At 42.0% G+C, this 20,877-nt stretch overlaps 1 protein-coding gene and 1 long non-coding RNA gene across 5 annotated transcripts; one reads left to right on the top strand and one right to left on the bottom strand.

Annotated features, from left to right (window-relative positions):
- Positions 1-82: 82 nt before the first annotated feature.
- Positions 83-17,498, top strand: LOC144075234 (proto-oncogene tyrosine-protein kinase Src-like). 4 transcript variants are annotated; one of them, XM_077602080.1, is made up of 13 exons: positions 83-444; positions 6,042-6,320; positions 8,282-8,381; positions 9,315-9,332; positions 10,136-10,234; positions 10,304-10,407; positions 12,497-12,646; positions 12,704-12,859; positions 12,940-13,119; positions 13,385-13,461; positions 13,545-13,698; positions 14,247-14,378; positions 14,745-17,498. In XM_077602080.1, the coding sequence occupies exons 2-13, from the start codon at positions 6,050-6,052 to the stop codon at positions 14,951-14,953; spliced, it is 1,650 nt and encodes a 549-aa protein (XP_077458206.1). In that variant the 5' UTR covers positions 83-444; positions 6,042-6,049; the 3' UTR covers positions 14,954-17,498. The 4 variants fall into 4 exon arrangements, with proteins under 4 accessions (XP_077458206.1, XP_077458207.1, XP_077458204.1 ...); XM_077602081.1 differs by lacking the exon at positions 9,315-9,332; XM_077602078.1 differs by having other exon boundaries at positions 10,136-10,407.
- Positions 2,172-20,379, bottom strand: LOC144075239 (uncharacterized). Its single transcript, XR_013300518.1, has 5 exons — positions 19,888-20,379; positions 19,026-19,123; positions 9,159-9,310; positions 4,372-4,889; positions 2,172-2,392 (listed from the first exon to the last, which is right to left on the bottom strand). It is a non-coding gene; the product is annotated as an uncharacterized LOC144075239 (long non-coding RNA).
- Between the last annotated feature and the right edge of the window lie 498 nt (positions 20,380-20,877).

Genomic DNA, 20,877 nt, shown 5'->3' with positions numbered 1-20,877 from the left:
AGGATTGTGGGGGTGTTTATCATGCCTGCCAACGCCTTCGATGTGAACCCACGGATCACTCAGTGAATACGGACTTTTGTGTCTTTTTTCTCGCTTCCCTTTTTGCTTCGCACGGAGGTCCATGTCTGCTCCACGCTCCAGTCATCCGCCCTCCTCCCCCCGCGTCGACACACGGACACGCCGCTAGGGCTACTACTCGCCGTAATACGTAGTAGAGGAAGCATCTTTGTCCCCCCTGTCGGTACTGTACTCACTAGAAGAGAAGATGCACCCCCCGCCATGACCTCGTCTTCCTCCTCCTTCCTCTGAATTCTATCGAAATTCGCTAAATGGGATGCACCAGCGTTTCCATCGCAACCTGCACTTATTCGACAAATGAGGACGAGCGACGGGATTTATTAACACGTCTCTGATTTGGCTCGGGCGTTATCTTAAAGGAAAAAGGTGAGTCGGCGGGTGAATTAAGGGATTTAAAAAGCGAGCCATTGCGTATATTTTCCTTGTCCATTCACTCGGCCGGTTCCATTCACTCAAGCTGAGGGGCCACAATCGTTTGTTGTCGTCTCTCAGACAAACCCCCCGCCATCCCTATCCGGGCTTTACACACAATAAAAGCGAGGCGTTTCAGGTAAAATATCCCGTTCGATGGACCTCTATGTCCATTTAACAGCGAGTATAGACGTCGAAGGGGAAACCAACCCCAAAACGGGGGTGAGAAAGCATTGAAATTCAAAATGGAGCAGCACCTGTTTCGACTCATCTGGCTGAATAAGCCTCGGCAGCACTTTCGCTTTTTTTTCGCCCTCATTCATTTAACTCATGGCTCTTGTATGTTCTGGAATGCTGTGTCGGTGTGTAATATTATTCGTCTTTTCCCCCCCTCTTTGAAATTCCAATTCAAAACCCCCCTTGCAGAATGTCATTTTGACAGCTGCTACTCCGGCTGGCAGCGAGCACCCCACCCCTTCGCCACCCTTCATCAACAACTGGACGCTAACCACAATATTGGCTACTATATACTGACTTGCTTCTGTTTTAATGTAAAGGGGACACATATCTTATTTTCTATGATTTGTCCTCACCTGCAGGGGTGTCCAAACTATGGCCACTAGTAAATTATGAATAGATCTTCTAATATGGCCCGCACTAGAAGCTTGAGTTTATCTTAAATTCGTTTGCACTATTTAGCTTGATCCGTAGATGGAATTAGTCACTTAAGCAGCCAATCTCCATTAGTTCAGGGGTCAAAATTTGACAACATGCTGAAATCAATGTCAGAAAATTGAGTAGAATTTCAGTATTTTGTTGTACATGAATGCATTTTTCTATTTAAAAAAAAATGAAATGAAATGAATTTGCATGTTTTCCCGGGCTTGCGTGGGTTTTCTCCTGGTACTCCGATTTCCTCCCACATTCTAAAGACATGCATGGTAGGTTGAGTGGACACTCTAAATTGCCCCTAGGTATGAGTGTGAGCGTGAATGGTTGTTTGTCTCCTTGTGCCCTGTGATTGGCTGGCCGCCGATTCAGGGTGTTCCCTGCCTCTCGCTCGAAGTCAGCTGGGATAGGCTCCAGCACCCCCTAAAACCCTAGTGAGCATAAAGCAGTTCAGAAAATAAAACTGTGTGCAATTCTCTTTAGAGTTTACCTCACCCGACAGTAATATATACATTGAAAGCCATCAACAATCACTGAGATCGATCTAAAATATATTCCCTCTTTGATCCTGAATTTCCCCAGCCTTAATCTCAAGGCAAAAGCTTTATTACAGGTGTATAACCCACTATATTAATATCTCTAAATTGTGATTATTCAACATAAGGTTACATTTCTAGAAAGTGATTTTTTTTGGGGTGAAGTATATTCTAATAATTTCCTGTTGATTTGGGGAATGCAAATGACTGAATGATTCTGAACGCAGCTACGGTTAATCCCGCAGGAATACGAATTAAAATGATGAGACCAATCCATTTACAGTTGCTTTTTTTGAGGGCTGGGATTTGGACGAGTCCCAGCTCATTATGCATGAGAGGAAAACAGATTCGGGGCTCGGCTGTGAATGAGATGTGTGAATCATTGGAGGGTACCGGGAAGGGGACAAAACATTGGGTTTTTTACCTTTGAATAACCTTTTAAGATGTGGGAATAAACCAGTTAAGACTTACTTACCAGAGAAGTTTACAGTATAGTGGCATCTCCGTTCACATGCTGTCACTTATTGACAAAGAACGCAGCACCTCCACAGTGAAGTAGAATTAGTAGCCCTTGCACATGGCAACACTCCAAAGCAGGCACTTGCAGATGGTCAGAAAGGGAAGTGCTTTTTAATCAGAAAATGCCAGCATCCTCTGCTTGTCTTCTACTTCTTGACAGGCTCAGATATCGAACTTTTCTACAAAAAACAAGAAAAGAAGTCCTTAGGGTGGGCAGACAGAATGAGATTGGAAAGCACTCAATTACAGCGTGCATTGTTGCATTTTGCCCCAAACTGCATGCATCGCCCTAAAGTCGACGGTGTGAATGTTTTCGGTTTGAGAAGATAACACTGAAGACATCCCACCCGTGACCCCCTTCCCCCACTTTTGTTGGACTGCAACATTGGCAGCGGCGACTTCCTTCGCTCACCGAGGCAACTGTTACCGTCTGTGGTGACTCATTCACGTTCGCTACGGCCAAATCTTCGCATCGTGATTATAAATGCTGAACGGGGGCGCGTCGAAAAGTCCATAGTAGTGTTGGGCCGAGATAGAGATAGATTAGGGGTGCCAAACATGCGGGCCGCGGGCCGAAAGAGGTCAAAATGTAATGGATGTCTAGCGCCATCAATGGCGGCAAGTAAGTTAACTTTTTGGGCCAAAAATAAACTGGCCTGCGAACCAAACTAATTTTGACACCCCTGAACTGGATGAAGCTTTGACACCCCTGAACTGGATGAAGCTACATCGGGTTACTTGTTAGCATAGTAGTTTGGTTTGACCTTGTTTGCCAAAGTAATTAGGTAGGATTACATGATTCTGAATATAATCATGTTTTTATTATTATTTTTATTTTTTTACAAGCACCATTATGGTTTACTGCCACTCACTGGTCTGCCCTGGTAATTTGTTCTACGCGGAACAATCTGGTTGGCCCACATTCTTCACCCGAATGGACAAGCTGACAAAGTGTCGGAATATTTTTCCCGCCCTGCTTGTAATTCATTTTGGGTTCCTCTTCAGTCTTTATTTTGTCTCCTGCAGTGAGTGATCACTGTTCCTGTTTTATCTGGATGTGATGGATGGAGCTGTGTGTCAGCACATCCTGATATTAACTCGCCCTGACGCCTTATTAGGAGCAGGCAGGATGCTGTTTGGCAGTGTGGGGTCGGATGTTTACATATGCAAGCTGGGGTGTTTGGTTGTGTGTTTGAGAGTTGACTTTCAATCTTTTGCGCAATGCTTTCATGTAGTAATTTCCTAAATCGGCGATTCACAACCTTTACTTAGAATACGCAAGGCTTATGACCTTAAAAAATAAAAGTCAAATCTGCCAGATATTTCGAATTTCTCAATCTGACGAGTAGAAGAATGGTTATGTTTTCCTAAATGGCGGGCGATTGTTTGTCATTTGTCTAAAAGTGGCTAACGTCCACTTCTGTTCCTTCGACATTCTAAAATTGAATGAAATATTCATCTGGATAACTCAGAAAATCTTGTTTCTATGCAATATTTGCCTGTTCTGCAACATTTTGTTTTATCAGAGTCCTTCAACTTCCTAAAACACGATTCTTAAGCTAATTAATGGTGACCAGTGTGTCCCACTTCTCTCTTTTAGTCAAATGGGCTAAACTACAGTTCAACGATAAATCTGAACACAATGTTGCAGATTTTGGTATATTTCAGTCAGAAGAATCTGATTTAAAAAAATCTCTTTTAGAACATTTCCGTGTGGAATTTGCCCGTTCTGCCTTTTTGGTTACTTTGACATCTGCCAACATTCCAAATCATGATAAATGAAAATCTACCAGTTTATGTTGTGTTCCACTACTCCTGCCAAAAAACAGATAGAATATACCACAGTTTACCCATAATCCTGAATTTGACAACGTTTTAGGGTGCAGATCCTGAGCTAACTGTTCACACATTACCCGTTTCCCACATTCCCCTCGTCTATCATTTTCCGCAGACCCGTTGGTGTGTGACTCACTGTTGCACCACAACGAGGCCTTCACCCCCCAAAGCGCAACAAGACATCTTGGCGAGAGTTGAATCAAAGCTCTCAGGAACGCACGCCTACGTGCCACCCCTTCATCATCAGGGGTCTTCCTTATCTCTCGACATACCTGTCTCATTATGCGCGCACTATACATTCAAATGAAAATTAAATACCAACCTCACTGAGCTGAAGCTGTACGTCAGCACCTACGCATTCTTTTTAGGGCCACTGGCACCACTTCCTCCTGCCTGGTCTGTTAATAGTCTCCTCAGACTCGGCGCACGTGCTGGAAAAAGGATGTGAAATGCTACCGAGGTTGAGCGCGAGAACTTCCCGGAGACGATGGAACAGCTGCTTATGCGCACATGAGTTCGCACACTGTCTGGAACTGAGAGTTCCTTCATCCATGTGAGGAACGAGGCTGTTTTCAAGCCGGTGTGACTGTCTCCGTTCCAGTCGGCCTGAAATAGCTGGTCTCGCAGTGAGTCATCTTCAGCTTCCCAGAGGGAGGTCTGCCCTCGAGTCGTGGAGCGAACTCACACAGACGCACAATGTCACATCTTTCCGGGGATGCACTTAACGTGTCTCTGTCGACATTTGTCGAGATGACGCCAGCGTTCTCCACTGACTGTAATCAATGCTTTCGACACAAAGGCACTTCCACCAGGATATGTTGTTCAGAGTCGTAGATCATTCTGTCGAGTAGAGGAGAAACAAAGTATATATGTATAGAGCATAACAATCATCCAAATAGGATTGAGCATCAAACGCAATCAATGACAACCTATTGATTAAAACTTGTGTAAACGTAGTTTAGATACACTGATGTATAAGAGACACCGTATATTTACCAATATGGGATTGACCCTTCTACTGCAACTGTCATTATGAAACTGTACTCCCTGTAAGAGGAACATAGTACTTAAAAATAAAAAAAACGGTAGACTGACGGCATTTCTATTTGAACAGTACTAAATTGTGGTCTTAAGTATGTGGAAGATTGATGAGCTTGATGTACACTTGTAGCTTTTGAACAGTTGTAAATCTTGTTCCTCTCCTAGGACATAATAATCATGCTCAGATGTAGCAGTCCACAATTTTGCTTTGTCGCAAGTATAAAGCTCTATAATAGAGGAACAGAGTACCTCATTAAGTTGAATTTCTACACAGTTTCTTATAAACCTTTCTTATAAACCTTACAGTTGTAATCTCATAATTACCTTAAACATCTCTGTGGAAACAGGTAAGGGGAGGTAATGCACATTCCAAAGTTATTGCCAAACAACTCAAGGACAAGAAGTCTTCTGCCACTTTTATTGGCTCTTGAGATCACGCAGCACTTACAATGAAAGAAAATCACTGATTTCTAAGCCTCGTCTTTACCTTTTGTGCTAATATGTAAGACTGTTCTTTGTGGTGAACAAATCTGTCTTTGTCAATGTGTAGGCCCAAGGACAACACTGGGGTTGGATTGAGAGTGATAATAAGACATTCATGTTTTCAGATATGTCCAACTCTATTGTGGACAGCATCATTACAAATGACTTATAATTAGCATAGTATGCTGAATTATTAGCACGAGTAGGCGTGTATGCACATAAAAGTTCGAGCAATCAGTCGAGGCTCTTAATGTCCTTTTTCTGCTTGATACTTATTGTTTCCACACGAAAAAAGGAAGTGGTTACAACGATACAGGAAGTTTTTACTGGTTTTGGTTCCATTTTATGTGTGGAATTAATCCATTGGTAAATTTCTGTTCACTCGACAAGGAGACAGCTGGTGTGAAATGTTCTAAAACTGAGCTGAACCGGCCATAAACCCCTTTTCATTACTGGCTCTGATCCCAGGTCTCCACATGGGGGGCGTCAAGAGCAAGCCGAAGGAACCGGGCCAGCGCTCCATGAGCGTGGACGGCACCATCGGCACGGGCTCCGACAGCGGACACTTCCACCACCTGGGCCCCGCCCAGCAGACCCAAACTCCGAACAGGAGCCCCGCGGTGGGCACGGGCCGACGGGGCTACCAGGGATACCAGCATGCCCCCGCCAACACTCCCGAGCTAGCGCTCTTTGGGGGCGTGGATCGCATGGGCGCCGTCACCTCGCCTCAGAGAGGACCTTTATCAGGTTTGTTTTCCAGTTAGCCCAACGTGAAATATTACTCTAGTTTAAGGTAGCGAACAATAGATCTTCGGATCATGTTCCCCTTTGGAAGCAATAATTTCTCAATGACCATTTAATTAGTGGCTTCTTTGCTGGTTGCCAGGCAACCTCTTTTGGTAACGCTTTGTATTACATTCACACAAAAATACATTTTTTAAAGGTTGGAAGTGGGTGAGTAAAATGGAATTCAAACAAGGATAAACACTCGTTCGTTTGAATTTAAAGCAAAGATAACAGATGTCAACCTTGGGCGGGCTCAAACGTTAACTAAGTTTCTCTTTGCTGAGGACAAAGACTAAAAATGTCATCACTTTGCTACACGTGGACAGATTTCAGTGACGGCGACTAAGCGACCAATAGAATGTTATTTTCTTCCGCAACCACAAGCCAATACAGGTCCAACAAAGATGGAAAAAAATAGGACTAAAAAAAATCCAAATTAAGAGATTAACATCGCAATATTAAGAGAATGAAGTCATAGATTGAAATATTACGACATTAAAGTCCTTACATTACGACATTACTACTTGCGAGAATGAAGTCATCCATTACATTCAATGATCAAAATTGTAATATAAAGTCGTTTGTTGCTAAATTGACGTTACATTAGCCAGAAGTTGTTTTGTTTCGTAAATTGAGACGATTGGCATTGTATCAAAACAAAACTACTAGTTTTGGTGCAATATTAGGAGATAACGTGATAATAGGAAAAAGAAGTGGTAAAATTACGACATTAAAATGATATTCATTTTTAGGTTACGTGAAGTGGAAGTTGTTCGGGGTATGTGATTGGAAAACACAGTTAATAATCACTCTAATGCTTTTTTCCCTTTTTTGTTGACCTGCTCTTCTGAATGATGCTCACCATATAATGTCACAGTACACATTTGCTTCAATATCAATCTCAAAACAATTTCCCAGACAACAGAAATGTTAACGGCAACAGCGTAGGAGGAAGTGCATTTCCTCCCCTTCTCGACCTTCGACTGTAAAATAGACTTGAAAGCTCTGACGTTAAAAGGCTGGTCGGTGCTGTGCAGACTTGACATTAAGCCTTAATGTGTCTAGACTGGCCAGATGGTTGAACTAATGTTTCTCCGTCCAGTGAATCGTCAGTGTACTATACGACCCGCAGGTTTGCTGCCTGCTCACATCAAACGTGGCGGACATGTGAAAAATCAGGACTGGACAGCTGCCAAATGTCAAAAATCATATTTCCTAGTGGGTCAACAGAATTTTTCTTAGTGGCATTTACCAGCGATCCAGCAACAAGCGTACATTAATAAAGCTCAATGCTATCTTAATTTGTATTGCTTTTTAAATAGATTTTGTAAAAATAAGGTTGCAAATTGTTTCAACAATGTATTTTACCAAATTAAACGTATAAAGCGAGTAAACTGTCACAAAATGCAATAAATGGAGGTGTTTAGTTGTGATTTGTTTTTCTTTGTATAGGATAAAAAATATATGTTGTAAATCTATATATACATTTGCATTGTACTTATGGGCCTTATGTTATATTAACTCATTAACTGCCATTGCTAATGATTATATTTCACTGTCATTGAGCGAACGATTGCTGCTAGACCTCCCAGTCAAAATGGCAACTAATGAGTTAAAAATTATTATTTTTAAAGCGGATCTTTTTCTCTGAAAATGACGCTGTTGGGCCCGATTTCCGATAAATTCCGATCCGATTTCGGATCAGGGACATAGCTAGTATCAGTTTGTTTTGTCCTCCACATGATATCAGTCACCTGTTCATATCAATATTTTGAATCAAACCGCCACAAATTGTGCAGAGTGGATGCCAAATGAATATGGATTTATGGCAAATGAAATTGAAGGGCGAAATCTACCTCCCAGGGTGAATATACATTGTAGAATTGTTCTCTAAACGCATGTTGACGTGCTATGTCTTGCAGGAGGTGTCACTACTTTTGTTGCGCTTTATGACTATGAGTCACGGACGGCGTCCGATCTGACCTTTCGGAAAGGCGACAGGCTACAGATTGTCAACAACACGTAAGGAACCGCGCTTGGCCCTGTGTGTTTTAGTCCCTTCAAATGTTTTACTGCCATCGAATGTGATAGATGTCCAATCTGTTTGAACAGTGCAAGTGGAGAGGAAGGAAAAACTGTAGAAGAAAATGTTGCATTTTTTGTATATATAACATTCTATTCCTTTGTAAATGACTATAGTCGTGAAATAAAGGAAACGCTTGATATGCTGGCAAACGTCCAAAAATCATATTTTGTAGTGGGTAAATAGAATTTTCAGATTTTCTGACCCTTTTGTTATTTAACAGCAACGTGTAGAAAAATATAGTTCAATACTATGTTATTTTCTGATGCCTTTTAGTAGTGTTGATACATAATGCGGTTTTAGTAGACAATTTAAAGGAAAATGGGAGACTTATTTGTTTTTGATCACGTGGCACTCTGACTTTGACGATTCAGGGAATATATTCATGTTATTAACTTTAAAAGGTAGATTTACTTGTACTGTTTGAATAGCCTTTTTTTGTTAAATACTCGGACTACCCACACTAACTTTATGACCAACCACACCTGGATAAAATTAGTTTGAGACCCCTGATTTAGAGAATTCAGCCAAATTGAGCAACATTTTAAACACGTTTCTGCAAGCTATTCATACATTTTGCTAGCTCTGCTCTTCGTCTGCTGGTTGTGATGGCATAGTACGGCAAAAAAAAATGTTGATTAAAAAATACATCAAGCAGACTTCCAAATTCCAACCCTTCAAAGGACATAAATGTACACTAGGATGCGCTTGCGTACCGAAATGATGCTAGACGTGCTTTGCCATCCCAGCGGCACGTGTTCTCCGCCTCCGCTGTCTGTCTGAGTGCTGCTTGCCTTGCTGTGTTTTGATGTGTCTGCTGTGTCTGTTATCTCTCCTTCTCTCTATCTCCCTCTCATCGTGGTCTCTCCTAGGAAAAAGTACAGCTTCAGGTCAGTGATTCTCACCGTAAAAGACAAGACACCTTTATTCAGATGAATGCTTGTGTTGAGATGATGAGCATGAGAAATACATCCTGTGCGTAACCATATCATGGAAAGTTGGTTATTTGTCCTTTATCTGATTCTGGAGTTAAATGAGAGGCGTGTATCAGCATTAAAAAAAGGCAATTTGAGTACAGTTTTGCTCTAAAGATGGAGGCTTGCACACAGTTTTAGCAGGCTGAACTACACTTCTTGCAAAAACATTTTTTTTTTAAATTGTTGTTGTAACTAGAGCACAAAAGAGCATTTGTTTTAACCATGTACTTCTACAATTTCACACACAAATTTGTCCTTAATCACCAAAATATCCCAAGGGGTTTCTCAGTCAGACAGTTGACATGAAAATGAAAAAATAAACAAAAACAGTAAGTGACTAACAACTATATTTATGTTAAGCAAATAGAAATAAAAATCAATGATGACATCATCCCCTGATCTACCCCAAACAGGCAGCGGAAAAAAATAAGAAAGGAAGAAAAAAAAATTGAAAAAATAAACAATCACTGCCCTGTCCTCGTTGTTAAATCTTACATCTAATAACCAGTTCCAATCAAAACTGCTTTTGTTTACCTCAATCTGCGCACAGTGATGTGTGTATGTGTCTTAAACTGACTCCACCATTCTGAATTAAAAAAAAAAAATCACTAATTGACCTTAACGGGGACCCCGAAACACTTTCAAGCGAGCATTACTTTCATGAATTTAGGAGGCGCTCGGGAGCTTTGCGTTAATTCCCTTTTTCCATTTTCCAGAGAAGGCGACTGGTGGCTGGCTCGCTCCCTGACGACCGGAGAGAGCGGTTACATCCCCAGCAACTACGTGGCGCCCTCGGACTCCATTCAAGCCGAAGAGTACATCGCCCGGCGGCTGACCTTTTTGACCGCACGGCCGACCGACTCATCCACTTTTTTTTTTGCCAGGTGGTATTTCGGGAAGATCACCCGGCGGGATTCGGAGCGGATCCTTTTGAATTTACAAAATCGCCGCGGGACCTTCCTGGTCAGGGAAAGCGAGACGACGAAAGGTGAGACCAAAAAAATGTGAAGAATCTATCTTGCGGTTTACAAAATTAAGGAAAGACATTTTAGCCATGACTTGAATGTTTTTATGTGTTTATGAAACATTTAAAATGGACATTTTCAAGTGAAAGATTTTTGCCTCAAGGGAATCTCTTGGCAACGTCTGACTTGTTTAGCTATGCTCGCTCTCGATTGATCTTTTATCTTATTGCCAATTTTACAACATTATGCAGTGTTGAGTTCTAAATCTCAAAGGGAAAAAAATACTTTATTCCATCTTGGAGTAAAGCTTTAAGATAGCAAAATGTGCAAAAAAAAAGAAGCGTCGCGACTCTATCCGTACCTCCAAGGCTTACATACATATTTTACAACCTTGTTAAAATGCGCTGATACTTCCGCACATTTCATTGTAACAATTCCATTTGTCGAGTTGCACAATAGCGAATGCTACCATCCATTAAAATAATTTTTCAAACAGGCTTTAGTCGATACACTCAGACTCGCCAACACGCCGGTCAATAAAACTTGTGACGAAGGGATTAATAATGACGCTAAAGGGCATTTGTCAATTGGATGACTTTTCCTTTCACTTGATGACAACTACTTTTAATCCTTTTAAGGAAAGTGGACAGCTTTTCTAAAGTTGACAAATAAGGCCTTTATAAAGCAAGTGGCTATTTTTAGTCATTCAGAAATCTTAGGAATCAAAGTAAATGTATACAATGTTAATAAAAACTAAGCTCATGAAATACACACTGGTTAAGGCCCAAAGTAACATTTTCAATTCTTTTTTTCGCAAGTTAATAGTATTTATCTCATTGCCTGTCATCGTCAATTCATTTAAACTGAGACGACTGGCTGCGTGCGCTCATGTTTCCGTGCCGTCGATGGCGAATGATCGCTGCTCGACCTCCCAGTCGGAATGGATTGGACGTCCGGCACATAAATGGCAAATAATCAGTTGAAATAAGTGGCTTACCACGAGAACAAAATATGCGAAAAAATGTAGCTCTGGGAACGCAACGCCGTTATCGACTACCGCGTTCAAACCTCAGCTTCCCAGTTGGCCCACGCTGAGCATTCTAATGACCAGAAAGTAGGAAATTATATTTTCTCATCCTCCCCTGGTGAACTTCTGCACGAGCTCTTCGGGGAGCCAATTTGTAAAAGCCACCAGTTGGTCATTACGTCATTCCCAGGCGCCTTTGTTCTCCCGGCCCGTGGTGGCGTTTCTGCTTGGTTGTCATCTTTCGGGGTTGCATGTAGGGGGGGGGTTGTTTTTGAAGGAAGCGCGTGTGGCGAGGTGGAGGGGGGGCTGTGAATCACAGTGTCAGAAGTAGGTCAGCCGACGAGGGTGCTGCCATTCCCTCCTGGCTACAAGCGCCAGTCCGTTGTGAAAGAGGAAGATGAAGCTGGAGGGGTGGAATGACATCGAAAGGAAGGAGGGGGCAGGGGGGGTTGGGGGGCTTAATCTTTGTTAGAAGTCAAATGGTGACAGGTATGTCGCATTTTGCCCGAATTGAGTCAGGCTGATTAAGAAGTATGAGTCATCTCAAAAAGGTGGCGTCATTGTTTTTAATTGGCCCTCACTACGAAGGGGTGGGGGGGGGAGTTGGAGTTTTACTAGTTTGATATTTTGTGTTGGAGGAAATTTAATTAGCATTTTTTTTCCACCGCCTTTTCATCAAGAATGACCTCCTCCAGAAGGAATTGCTTCATCTTGTTTCGCCTAATGCCGAAGTGGAACTTATCAAGTTATGAATGAATGGATAGTCAGAATGTGTCCATTCATGGAAATTAGTCTTTTCAGTTACAATCCACCTAAGACACATAAAAGAGGGTGACGTATCTAGAGAAAGTTGGTTAGCTATATATGCTTTGTTCATTGGGGAGAAATGGCCAAAGAAAGTCCTGTACGACATTCTCCTAAATAAAAGCCAAGCGCATCCACATTAGACCAAATGACACTAGTGCATTCTTGAGGCTCCTATAGGGGACTTAACCCAGCACAGCTGTTGGGAAAGCAGAGCAGCTGTCCCAAACGCCTGATGCGATCTTATTGTTCCACTAAACTATGCGTAACCCCCATCACAGGAGCGTACTGCCTGTCGGTGCTGGATTATGACAACACCAAAGGCCTGAATGTGAAACATTACAAAATCAGGAAGCTGGACAGCGGCGGCTTCTACATCACGTCGCGCACGCAGTTCACCAGCCTGCAGCAGCTCGTCTTCCATTATCGCAGTGAGTACGCTCCAAAAGCCAAAAGCTCTCCCCCGTCTCACCCCGCTCGTCTTCCAGAGCACTCGGACGGGTTGTGCCACGCCCTGACTGACGTGTGCCCGGTGGCCAAGCCTCAGACGCAGGGACTGGCTCGGGACGCCTGGGAGATCCCGCGGGAGTCCCTCCGCCTAGACCTGAAACTTGGTCAGGGCTGCTTCGGAGAGGTTTGGATGGGTAAGAAGAAGTTTGCGGAATGCCACGTCGTGAATTCCAACCGGTTGTAGGATTTCAAAGCTTTTGGCTTTTTTTGTCAGGCACGTGGAACGGTACCACGCGGGTGGCCATCAAGACCCTGAAGCCGGGAACCATGTCGCCAGAGGCTTTCCTGCAGGAAGCGCAGGTCATGAAAAAGCTCCGGCACGAGAAGCTGGTCCAACTCTACGCCGTGGTGTCCGAAGAACCCATCTACATTGTCACGGAGTACATGAGCCAGGGTGATTCATAATTTGAGGACTATAATCTGAACAAAAATGTTCCGTTTAATTTCATTGTCATGGGTTCACTTGGTGGATTAGGTCCATTAAGAATGGTATCTGGATACACTTCACGTTTATCATGAAGGTTTTGTGTTACAACGTGAAAATGTTCTCACGCCTTGCACCACAACTTTGGAAGCGTCATCTCTGGGAACATTTTACTAGGGGACTGCTTCTTAATATATAACTTCTTGACAATTGCGTTTGGATCTCGCCAACACAGGCAGCCTACTGGACTTCCTTAAAGGAGAGGCGGGCAAAATGCTTCGCCTTCCTCAACTGGTGGACATGGCAGCTCAGGTTGGGCTTCTGTCACGTAATTCCACTTTTCCGGCTTGGTAACTGTATTCATCCAGTTTTTTTTTTGCTTTTGCTTTCTTCAGATCGCAGCAGGGATGGCGTACGTGGAAAGGATGAACTACGTGCACCGAGACCTGCGCGCCGCCAACATCCTGGTGGGAGACAACCTGGTGTGCAAGGTGGCCGATTTTGGTCTTGCCAGACTCATTGAAGACAACGAGTACACTGCCAGACAGGGTAGGTTTATCTTTCAACTTAACCGATCGATTTAGGGCCATTGAGGACAATAGACTTTGAATCCATTTTGACTGAGAGGTTCATTCACCCTACCCAATCAACCCTTGTGTGAATCGATTCCCCCAAAAATGGCGCTTTTAATGTTAAATTTTAGGATTTAAGCCCGGTGGGTGCCTCACAGTGGGAGACCCTGGTTCAAATCCAGGTCGATCCACCTGTGTGGAGTTTGCATGTTCTCCCCGGGCCTACGTGGGTTTTCTCCGGGTACTCCGGTTTCCTCCCACATTCCAAAGACATGCATGGTAGGCTGATTGGACACTCTAAAATGCCCCTAGGTATGAGTCTGAACGTGAATGGTTGTTTGTCTCCTTGTGCCCTGCGATTGGCTGGCCACGAATTCAGGGTGTCCCTTGCGTCTGGCCCCGAGTCAGCTGGGATGGGCTCCAGCACCCCCCTCAACCCTAGTGAGGATAAAGCGGTTCAGAAAATGAGATAAGATTTTGGGATTTAACTGCGTTAATTAGAGCGTTTTCTCCGTGACGATTTAGGAGCGAAATTCCCTATCAAGTGGACAGCGCCTGAAGCTGCTCTTTACGGGCGTTTCACCATCAAGTCGGACGTGTGGTCCTTCGGGGTTCTGCTGACGGAGCTAGCAACTAAAGGACGAGTTCCTTATCCAGGTAAAGCCACATTACTACAGCGGTGTGCAGTAGATTTGCGAGTGGAGTTTTTTTTTTTTTGTGTGGATCGCTATGTGTCTATAGAGTAGATGAACTGCCACATGATTTGAGCATTATTGCCTCGCAAATATTCTAGACCAGGGGTGTCAAATGTGCAGCCAGCGGGCCAAAAATGGCCCACTAGGAGGTCCAATCCGGCCTGCTGGGTTCTGCCTAATGGACACTTTGTAGCTCATTTATAGTGTAGAATTTAATGTTTTCATTTTTTCAGCAAAGGCACCACAAAATCAGATAATGGCTTAATTTCCTACCCGCAATCACATTTGTTCAATGCGCCTATTTTAATTTTATTTTATTTTTTTACAGGCATGGTGAATCGCGAAGTCCTAGACCAAGTGGAGCGCGGCTACCGGATGCCATGCCCGTCCGAGTGTCCCGGTTCCCTGCACGAGCTCATGCTGTCCTGCTGGCGGAAGGACCCGGAGGAGAGACCCACTTTTGAGTATCTCCAGGGCTTTTTGGAGGACTACTTCACCTCCACGGAACCCCAATATCAACCGGGGGAAAACCTATAGAACCGCCCACTCCCTTTCAAACGCACAACCACACACGCATTACACTCAAAAGAAATTCCGTCTGCACTAGAAAAATTTAATAAAAAAAACCTCAGAGGAGAACGGGAACCTGTGAGGGAGAATCAGTGTCATTGCCGAAGGTACTTTTCATACTTGTTCAGGACACACTCAGGCTTTGAGACTGACTCAATGGTGCCGTTTTACAATTTCTGGATGAGAGAGACTTGGAAAAGCTTGGAAATTTTCCAAAGTGGAAACTTTCCGTGGGAATTACTTCAAACTCAACCGTAAATATTGACACTCATAAATGGACTGCCACTCAAAAGTACTGCGGTAACATCATATCTTGCTCAATGGATGTCAAGATTTAACCCTTTACCAGGCAAATGATTACTTTTGGTCATTTAAAACCAAGCATACACCAACATCACATTGTAAGCCCCAATATAGTAAACAGTGTATAAATGTATGGTTTACATGGCCTAAATACTTGCACCATATACGATTATCACTTTTCCGAGTTAATTTCCACGAAAGGTTTCCAACTTTGAAAACTGCCAGAATTTGGGGTATCGCGTGTAAAAACTGATCACTGAATTTTCCCGTCCAGTTGTCCCGAAAACTAAGGGTGCAGGGTTTTCCAGGTTTCACGGTCAAAATGGTTGCTATTTTGTGGACCGTCTACTGCCATTTTACAGGATTTAAGCCTGAAAGTCAGCGCTTCAAAGTCCTTTGAGCATTTAGTCCTCGTCTGGGTTAACGTTCCACTCGAGTCACTGGTGATAGGCACTTGAGGGCGATGGAGCTCAGGACTGAAAAAGAACTTCCCGTTTTGAGTTTGCAGAGGAAATCCAATTTCAAATGAGCCACCGCGCCCATTTGGAAAGCATGCTTTTTGTGACGATGGCGTCATACATCCGCCAACACGCTGTATTTACTTGAAGCTACACGGATGCCGTCTAACTGCTTGACAAGGACTTTTCATTTCGTCCATTTCATCCGGTCGTCGCACTGTAGACAATGTTTGCATTTTGTATCATAATGGTAGACATTTACGTTGTGGATGGCCGTCACTACTGACATTTTTTTCCAATTTTGGGCAGTTAGGCTCGCTTTAGGTTGCTACCAACCTAAATGTCAGCAGCAATAAGAGTGAGTCCATGTGCAAAAAGGCCCAAACAGGAGGTGGATAGGAAAAGTATACACACCCCAGTTCAATTTTGTTTTTTTTTCCCAAAACTTTTTCCACTACTCATGACCAATAACCTACAAAAGTATTGGGGGAAAAAGTAGGAACATTGTTTTCTATACTTTTACCTCCCCTCAGTTTTACATTTGAATAAGGGTATGTAAACTTTTATATTCATGATTATCAGGGCTGGGGAACCTAAAGGAGGGTATTAAATTTGAAACAGGTAATTCCTAGAATATTTTGTATTCCTTTGATTAATTGATATTGTTGGTTTAGTAAATATTTTAGTTTATCACAAATGATATACTGTTAATTTAACGGTTTAAAAATCTGAAGTATGCCCAAAAAAGCTACAAAAAGGGTTCTCTAACTAATCATCTGGCTGAAAATCTGGGGTTGCCAGATTAGGGTTATTAGACAAAAAAGCAGTTAATCTATTGTTCTCCAGCATAATTTAAGGTAAACCAAAATAAGCAATTGTGTGTATATTTCAACTTAAAAAATATTTAAATAACTAATCCCCAAAACTTTTGGGTTACCTTATATTTCTCAAAATTAATTGTTTGCTAACTTGTCAATAAATTTCATGCAAGACTCATTAGCCTGAACCGTGGTAGCTTGTAAATTATGTTTACAAAATTAATGAATTAAAAAAAATAGAAGCAGTCGAGGTTACGGCATTAAAACAAGAGTTACGCGCTGTCAATTACAAAAAGAAATTGCCAATTAACTTTTAGAAAATGGCCGTCAGAAGAAGAAGCTTACGCCCTTCCTCTCTCCTTCACCCCCGCAGACGTGTAATTTGCTGTAAAGGACTTTGACTACGACATTTGGACGTCAAAAAATGTAAATAGTATTGTCAATGACTGTGACTATCAAGTAATGTTTTATTTTATTGTTTTTTTTTAACCAATGACATCCCAGGAGGTTTTCACAAAATTGATTTTTATTTTTAATTTCTATTGGATCCTCATAGCAACACAGATTGGGTTTGTCATACATATAGTATATTTCCCAGAACAAGAAGTGTTCATTTTCTGTTCTTTTTTTAGTGTTTGTTGTGACTCACCGGAGGGGGGAAAAACAAAGCAAAAAAAAAGAGAACGTGTGAATAAAGCCAAGGTCTGTTTGGAAAACCTCTGCCATGATGATTTCAAGCGTCTCTTGGTGTTGTTCTTACTATTTTTAATGTTTACGTTGGTTTGCTTTTGATAAATCTATGCAGCTCAGGCAGACGTGGTGGCCGCCGCGGGCAGTTGAGCGTTTGCTTTTGTTTCAATCCAAATGGGTATTGTGCCACTTTTTTTGTTCTTTAAATGTGCAATAAAATCAATTTCAAGTGTGTTTTGATAAGTTTGTGTGCGATGTGGTTGACGATAACTCGCGTGTGTCGGTCATTCCATTATCAAATGAATTGACAAATATTTTAATAGTCGATTTGGGTACCCTTTGTTGTAATAAATCTTAAAACACTCGTTCAAAATCTTTTCTCAACGTTTCCAAACGTCTGCTCAACCCATACACTAAAACCAAAGCCAAAAAGCACCTGCCCTCTACTGGCTGACTCAAAACCTACAGGCAACAATACGTCTGCTTTTCATCAACGTAATCAATAAACTCAAACCAACTACGATGGTGATCATTTCTTGTCTTCAATGGCAACTAGAATATATTCAACATTATCTTCCCCACTGCGATACAATCAGTCCAGTAAAGCTTAGCAAATCCTGTTGTGGCCATCTTGTCCACTAGAGGGTGGTAAAAGCTGGGATTATGATTTTGAGGAGGAAGAGCGTTATTCGAGTCCACCTGCTGTATTTCTTGCCATTTTCTGTCTGAACCTCAGAAACACTATCAACTCACTAGTTTTCCTCTTTTTGCGTCTGCCCGAAATCCCACAAAAGTCTTCATTCCGCCTGATAATGGGTGACAGATGCGCGCATCCCCGCATCGCCGAGCGACAGCCGCAGACGAGTGTCAAAAAACTGCGGTTTTGTGAGTTTACGTTCAATTGGATTTGATTTCATGCTTGTTGGGCAACCAGTGGTTGGTTCGTGGTACCATAGGAAAGGCCACATCAAAACAATAAAATAGTTGGCAGACAATAAATGTAAAACATGTTCATAGAAAACATTTAAAAGTATCAACATATAACACTTGACTCAAAATGGCTAAATGTATCATACTGCAAATGTGAATTTTAAGCAATGTGTTAGTGTGGTTTAAAAAATTTGATGTGTCATGTAAATATTATATACATATTTAGGACAAATTATATCGAAATGTAGTCTGTTGGTTCCAATGGACCATTAAAGGCTCAGTTTTAATTTGCTACCAATTATTTAGTTGTTGTAGGGTTAAAATCAGATACTTAAGTTTCACTATTCATGAACTACATGGTGTCCAAAGATACTGTCAAGCCCCCAGAAGGAGTATATTTTGGTAACACTCAGGGGTACCCTTTGGTAGCCGGTGCCCTAAGCATCTGCCTAGATTGCCTGTCCGCTACCATTGATTGGCCATGATAAACATTTGCGCCAAATTTCATGTCAATAAGCAAAAGCTGTGCTGGGGGATCTTATTTTCTCAAACTTGACCCCGTCATGTACAAACATTAATCTCTCATCTCATTTTCGGAACCGCTTTATCCTCATTAGGCCATGAACTGGATTTGAACCCAGGACCCCAGTGGTGTGAGGCTGACGCACTAACCACTTGTCCCACCGGGCCGCCCACGTACGTGAATTTTCACTAGAATACAAAAACTCAATACGTTTAGGCCTTGACGAATATTCGATGATCATCACGTTATATTGCTTCACATTTCTAACATAGGATCAAATAAAATCTTCCTCACCGGCCGTCTAAATGGCTCCTTACCCTGTGACATTTGTGCATCTGAGAGTGTTTTTTCACCATCTGCCGAGCGGCGGTGCGAGCCATTTATCTCAGTTTTCCAGACCGTGTCAAAGCTCCATCTGTGAAAACAGTAAATACACACATTCACTCATTGCCTAAGTGATAGCGAATGGAAGACACACACAGACAAAGAGGCGCACAATGACATTTACTGTACAGTATTTGTTTTGACCAATACACCGTCAGTAGCATGGCAACAATAGAAAGAAGTTGGCGGCGTTTCCACAAATGTTTGTTGAATATGTCACATACCAGCGCTCACGTGGTGCTGTGTAGCAACTAGTTTTGGACCGATAAATGGTTTTGGCTCCTGATGCCAACTCCGCAATCAAGATGTTTTGTATCATCTGATGCATTCTTTTGATAACATTCACAATCCCCGCTTTAATACTTAATTATGGCCTGCTCACTTGAATGAAAATAATTGCTAGTTTGGTCAGACACTGATAAACTTGGTGATGAAGGAATTGAAATGAAAAGTGCACTCTTAAAACTTGATGATTCAAATCCTCTTTAAAGCTAAAATGTTTTTGTTTGTTCAATGTTTGTTTTCAAATACTCCCATCAAGTCCACAGTAGCTTAGCTAATCGTTTACATTTGCAGAGGACGTTTGTCAGTCTTATTATACTTAAAAAAAAATGCATTTTGGGCAAGTTAATGTGAAGATTTTAGTTTGTGAAGATTCGTTTTAATGATGATAATGTGATGTATTTCATTTGTATAACTATAATTATATAATAATAATGTGATGTATTTCATTTCTATAATTTAGTATCGGCCCATATATTGAAAAGACGACTGCTAAATGAAAACAACACTTACCTGAATAAGAAAACACACTTTTCCCTTCCTCTTCTGTTGCTTCTTCTTCATTCTGACATTTGTGACTTGTGGCCATCTTGGGAAGGCCAACCTGTGGTTGGAAACTATCAAAATGAGAGCAAGCAGTTGCAAAAGGGGGGAATTGGATCCAAAAGCAAGGGAAACGGAGGCCAGGCAGGGTGGTGACAACTCAAAATGTTTCATTACAATAACCCCCAAAAAGTCCAAACAAAGGCAGGGAATCCACAATTAAAAAGGTAAACCAAAACAAACAAAGGCAAGACTCGGATGATGCATGACATTGATGAGTATGCAACAGGAAATAAAAACACAAAGGGAATTTAGATACACAGACATGGGTTAACGAGACACACAAGGGGCGGGCGGATAGGCTAAGAAACATAGGGAGTCAAGAGCAGGTGAAATCAATTGGCAATCACGGGCATGCATTTCAATGGGATATCAGAGTCCTAATATTGGTATAAGCGACAAAGTTGTCCATCAATACGTAAAATGTTCCTACTAGGACAATTGTGACAAACAATATACTGTATGTATTTGTAAAACAGAAAATAATTGTATAGGACCTAAAACGGAGCCTTAAGGGCTGCCACATAAGTTGCACCAGTTGTCAAGTTGTTCTGTACGTGAAGGCTTAATTGTGTAGTGTTGCTTTAAATGTTTCCCCTCCATTTGTCAGAAGCACTTTGCTCTTTTCCACTGGCTTTACCCCCCCTCACTCACATATTACCCCTCCACGCACACCACCTGTCCGCCTTATCTTTCCTCCCACTCCTCATTGTCCTGCGGTTTCCATTTTTTCCTCATTTTTATGTTCTGTTGCTACATTAACGTCTCGTACCATCTGTACGCTATCCATCACGCTCTATTGGGTTATCCGTCAGAAAAGGAACACCATTGGTCTATTTTCCACTGTACTAGAATGTTGATTAATATAATTTATGGATACAAAAATGGATATCCAAACTC

The sequence above is a fragment of the Stigmatopora argus genome, chromosome 6 (assembly GCF_051989625.1).
Source record: "Stigmatopora argus isolate UIUO_Sarg chromosome 6, RoL_Sarg_1.0, whole genome shotgun sequence".
Classification (NCBI taxonomy): domain Eukaryota; kingdom Metazoa; phylum Chordata; class Actinopteri; order Syngnathiformes; family Syngnathidae; genus Stigmatopora; species Stigmatopora argus.
Note: the sequence above shows the minus strand (reverse complement) of the source record. Positions and strands in the feature narration are given on the sequence as shown.